Source organism: Arachis ipaensis, chromosome B8 (genome assembly GCF_059453495.1).
Source record: "Arachis ipaensis isolate K30076 ecotype BB chromosome B8, ASM5945349v1, whole genome shotgun sequence".
Classification (NCBI taxonomy): Eukaryota; Viridiplantae; Streptophyta; class Magnoliopsida; order Fabales; family Fabaceae; genus Arachis; species Arachis ipaensis.
In genome coordinates, this window is record NC_142443.1 from 103,305,108 (window position 1) to 103,310,644 (window position 5,537).

The 5,537-nt window shown below is 30.0% G+C and overlaps 1 protein-coding gene across 2 annotated transcripts; it reads left to right on the plus strand.

Annotated features, from left to right (window-relative positions):
* Positions 1 to 1,349: 1,349 nt before the first annotated feature.
* On the plus strand, positions 1,350 to 3,913 carry LOC107614132 (uncharacterized). 2 transcript variants are annotated; one of them, XR_002352695.2, is made up of 3 exons: positions 1,452 to 1,963; positions 2,895 to 3,582; positions 3,714 to 3,913. XR_002352695.2 is itself a non-coding variant. In XM_016316357.3 (2 exons), exons 1-2 carry the CDS (start codon positions 1,653 to 1,655, stop codon positions 3,376 to 3,378), a joined length of 795 nt encoding a protein of 264 aa, XP_016171843.1. In that variant the 5' UTR covers positions 1,350 to 1,652; the 3' UTR covers positions 3,379 to 3,642. The 2 variants fall into 2 exon arrangements, 1 of the variants encoding a protein (XP_016171843.1); XM_016316357.3 differs by lacking the exon at positions 3,714 to 3,913 and having other exon boundaries at positions 1,350 to 1,963; positions 2,895 to 3,642.
* The last annotated feature ends 1,624 nt before the right edge of the window (positions 3,914 to 5,537 follow it).

Genomic DNA, 5,537 nt, shown 5'->3' on the forward strand with positions numbered 1-5,537 from the left:
TAATTAGAGATCTATTTAAATAAATTTATAAGACATTTTATACTGTTTTTTATGAATAAATTTTCTGCGTGCTTTTATCTACGTTTTGTTGTGAGGTAAGAAATTTATTTTGCTTGTTGTATGAAGAAGTTGAAAGATCCAACCTAAGGTAACTCTTAGTATTAGTTCTTTCGGTTTCATTCCTTTGATCTAGTAGAGAAAAACTCTTCCAATATCTTAGATTGCTAAGAATAAGTTATTTTTTGAGATCTAGTAGAAAAACTATCTATCTAACTATCCCTTCATCTTTTTTTATTATTTGTGCTGTGTTTTTGTTTTTTGTTTTTCTTTCTCTATCATCATGTTTGGTCTTCTTGGATCTTCTTTTATTATTTGCTACGTGTCTACCTTTTATTTCATTCATTCCTCCTAATTAGGTGCTCTGTTGATCTTCTTTTCACATATCTAAACCATATGAGACGAGATTTTATCATCTTTTATACAATAGGTGTTATTTCAACTTTCTATCAAACAATTTTATTCCTTAATTTGTCTATATGTGTGTGATAGATTAATAGCTCATTCATCTCAACATCTTTATCTTTGTCACACTTAACTTATGTGCATGTTCACATTTTACGGTTCAACGCTCTGTTCCATATAACATAATCGTTTTAATAGTAATGTGACAAAATTTTCTTTTAAATTTTAAAATTTTTCGCATAAATTTAATTTTGATACATTGATAAAACTATTTTATATAATTGTCAATTCACATCTATTTTTTTTATAATCATTTGATAATTATCTTTATTAACATGGCGTTAGGCATGATTTATTTTAAATCTAACAATCATATACAATGTTTGGAATAATTTTCAACTTGTTGATATTTTCCTCTTATCTTTCAAATAGGTATTTAATTAATAATTTAGTATCAAACAAAATTATGAATGGAAAACTTAAGACAATGTCTTTTTATTTATTTTTCACATGCAATATGGATTATAATTTTAAATAATATTTTCTCTATCTAAATTAGTATAAAAATGTCGTTTTGTAATAAATAATAAATGTTGATATTTTATTTTCTTGTTTTCTAAATATTTTATTAATTAATTTATACTTGTTATACCCTTTTAATATTAATTGAAAGAGAAATATTAATAGAGATCATAATCATAAAAAAATGTTATGATTGATAAACAATATTGTTATTTTTTCTTTAAAAATTTTGATATTTAATAAAATTTAATATATTATTTTAATAATTATGGAAAACTAAAAAAATAATTATATTAATTTGCGATGGAATAAACAAAAATAAGTAAATAACTAGAAAAGGATTGTTTCTATTTTATTGGCGAAATGACGATGGATCATCTGATTTTCATGGTGATGTTCCAAGCCACTCATTACTTAAACCAAGAAAGCAACGAAGTTAAACAACAGCCTCAATTTTCCCCCTCTCAAACTCAAACTCATATAACACACAAACACAAACACAAACCACCAACACACTCTCACACACCGTTCTCTTCTCTCTTCTCATGAAAATAAGCTTAATATCTTCCATTTGAGAGAGAGGGAAAGAGAGAAAAGAACGAAAAACAAAAAGCAATTAGTGATAATCACTTTTAGTAATTGATAATTAGTTACTAAAAGTGCCTGCCATGGCTTTTCTGCTACCAAGTCTTCAACCTTCTCTTCTTTCATACTCCAAATCCATAGACAAACAAGTACCCCTTCTCTTTAACCACCACCATACAACAACAAAGCCCACCATCTCTCTCTCTTCTTCTTCTTCTTCAGTCTTTGCAGTTTCTCAGGTTGCTCAGGTTAACACACCAACAACGGGTTCTCAAGAAAAGCAACAGCAGCAGCCAAAGGATGAGTTCTATGTTAATCTTGGACTTGCTGTTAGGACCCTTCGTGAGGACATGCCTTTGATCTTCATCAAAGACCTCAATTATGAAATTTATAGGTATATTCATCTGCCCCATCTCCTCAAAATCTCTTTTTTACCCTTTTTTATATATGTATTAAGAGAAATATTTGTATGTATACCAAGTTAGACACCCTTTAAAGTTTGTTAATGGCAGATTATAGTAAGTGTATATGATTAGATTTTAGTTAGATAATTATTGAATGTGATGTTAAACCTATTTGTGTAGTTGGGAGTGTGTTTTGTGTATATAGACTTTATGTATATTGTTTTTCTTCTTTTTGTCTTTGGTTATTGTGTTTGTAGGATCCTTATATTTTTTTATGAAATCTTCTTGTAATATCTTCTTGAGAAGTAGTTAAATGTGATGTTGAATAATAATGTTCTTGGTGTGCCACTTTGCCAATTTGACATTTTCATAATTGAAATATGAATTTGGATCCTCTAAAGTGAGTAAGTTGGTAAAGGTAAAGTGAAGGGTTAATCAACATTGATTTTGTAACTTTCATGAAATGTGTGCCCTACTATCTTAATTTAAGAATGATTAACTCCTCACTTTACCACTTTACAACTTCCTCACTTTAGAAGATCTTGATCCTTGAATTATACTCTTATTAGTCTTATGTTGGCTGTGACACTGATAACCATATGTTTATGAAGGCAGTGTTAAGCTTATGTGGGTAGCTGCCGATATTTAGTTGTGACTTGTGTGTGTGTTGTTTCTTCTTTTGTTTTGTTTAGCTGTCCTTTAGGATCTTTTCTTTTCATAGAAATGTTCTTGTAATATCTGCTTCATTCGTTTTCAACAAGCTCTTAAAATAATGTGGATATACACCTGTTCATGAAGTCATATGCGGATACACAAGTGAAATCTATTCTTATTTTGGTTGTGAATCAAGTTTTATGCAAAATGTAAGTTTGGGGAATTTTATTTGTTCATTTAATTCTAATTGGATTTTGGTTATCTCAGGGATGACATAACATTCTTGGACCCTTTGAACACATTTACTGGGATTGAAAAGTACAAATTGATCTTCTGGGCATTGAGGTTCCACGGCAGGATCTTGTTCCGTGAGATTGCCCTTGATGTGTACAGGGTGTGGCAGCCTTCGGAGAATGTGATACTGATTAGGTGGAATCTTAGGGGTGTGCCTAGGGTTCCTTGGGAGGCCAAAGGAGAGTTTCAAGGAACTTCGAGGTATAAATTGGACCGGAATGGCAAGATTTACGAGCACAAAGTCGATAACTTGGCATTCAATTTTCCTCAGACTATCAAGCCTGTTTCGGTTTTGGATTTGGTTACCGCATGCCCTGCAAGTCCAAATCCTACGTTTTTGTGGGGTCCTGTTGATGATTACTCTTCTACTTGGATAGCGTTTTACCGGGCCGTTAGGGAGACCTTGAATCAAGAAGGGAGGTTGCTACCGCAAGATTGCTTAGCTACTTGTTCATAGCCATTGCTAAGTGATCTGTTCCATAGGTTGTAATGTATACAATATAGTTTTATTAGATTAGGTACAATGAATTTGGTTTATAGCATAAAAAAATGGTTTTTCTTCAAGGACAACAAGAGTGTACATAGATAGGCCCAGGGATATGCAGAAGAGTCAAGGTTGCTCACTCTGTTGTTGGAGGAAATGGAGAGACCCTTATGTTTGGTGAGCTTATACAGATGATATTACTCTTATTATTTATCTATAAGCAATAAGCTTCTAAAATTATTTTGAATAATTTAGATTTTTCCTTGATTCCTTTATAGAACTGAATCTTGTCATTTTTCCTGCTGCAGTTGTTAAGCCATATGGGATCACTCTATATCCTTTAAGATTTGAGCTATAGTTTTAGCTTACAACTCTTATTATCATATTATTTTCTTCAGCCATATTATTGATTTTTAATTTGTTGTTCAAGACAAGTTTATCTGTATTTTTTTTTCCCTTGTAGATATCTTTGCCTATTATGATATAAAGATCACACATTTTCCTATTATGATAACATATTTGCATCATTTGATGTAGGTTAATTGTTCTCATGTTTAGCTGACATATTGTCACAAAAAAAAGAACGATTTGTTGATTTTTCTAATCCAAAAAGCTTTAATATATTACGTTGCAACTCATATAGTTGGCAGTGTATTATGTATAAAAATTGTGCAAAGTTATGCTTATCAATTAGTCAAATTCAAATTGTAGGGCTTAATTACCAGAAATCACCACATGTATCAAATCTTAATTGTGTTTTTGTAATTGTACCTAACCTACATGGCTTTCCCTTTGCATGCATCCCATCCCCTGATCTTTATTATTGCATTTCTTTGAACATTCTTATTAGAAACTTGCATGGTTGATGAAATTCCATTTTGATGGTACAAGCATGCTTTTCTTCTTTCTTTTTTTTCTCCCCACCCATTTTTTGGGTACTTTGCGGTTTTATCTGAATTTGGAATGGCATATTTTCCATGATTTGAGTTGAACGTTGTTCGGAACAGTGTTGGTGAAAATAGCACTTAGTCGCGAAACACGTTTATGGACTTCTATACTTTTTATTTAGATTTTCTTTAAATATGAAGTGAAACTCATTTTGATTTAGATTTTACATCTTATTGAATATAATGATAAGTGTGTATTGACTTAATACAAAATGAAAAGAAATACAAACATCAAATTGAGAAATATATGGTTGTGGTTTTGCTTATTAGAGGATTTATGAAAAATTAAGAATGGTCACAATATTTGGACCTATTCAATATTCTATTTGCTTCTTTTGTCAGTATCCTGTAATACAGAACATCTCCTACTTTGCAAGTTTTGAGGCAATACTCATCCTTTCTGCCTTTCATATACAATCTTCAAATAAGAATTAAAAGGGAAAAAAATAAGAATCAATGTTTTTTTTTTTTTTTTGTCTACGCCTCTACTGTATTTTTCAACATGACAGGTCGAAAACTAATTTACTGCGAGTCTAAACTTCATTTAATAATCTGCCATTAGCTGCATACACATTAGAACCGAGTGAGTTAGTCACTCGACCAACCAAATTGATTACAAAAAGCAAAGTTTATTATGAGCAAAAAGAAAATAAAATAATGGCCCATGCAGGTACCTATGCATTTTTAGCACTAAGCTCTAATCAACTGAGTTAATAAACCTCCAATAATTAGAGAGTAAAATCTGTTATTTCGAAAGAAACGTATAAAAAGAAAAAGAAAGGTTAGAGGAATCATCATAATTTATTTTTTTTATTATCATTTTTAGCCGTTAATTCAAAATTTTTAGTTTAGTAATCCAACAACAACATATTTTAATTCACACTTTTAAATATTAATAGTTAATTGATAATAAAAAAAAATAAATTTTAATATCCTTCTAACATTCTTCTAAAAACTAATTATTATATGTTAGAAATTCAATAAATAAAATATATAAACACGATTGCAATATAAACTAGTTCCTGTAGTTTATCAAAGAATATCGATCTAGTAAGAGGAATATCCTTCCTTTTAAGTTTTAAGATATAGTTTTTTTTTTTTTTTTTCAAGTGTAAACGAAGATTATATATGTAACACTTAAACTGCATTGCCAATAATTATATTTAAAAAAAAAACTTGCGTTAC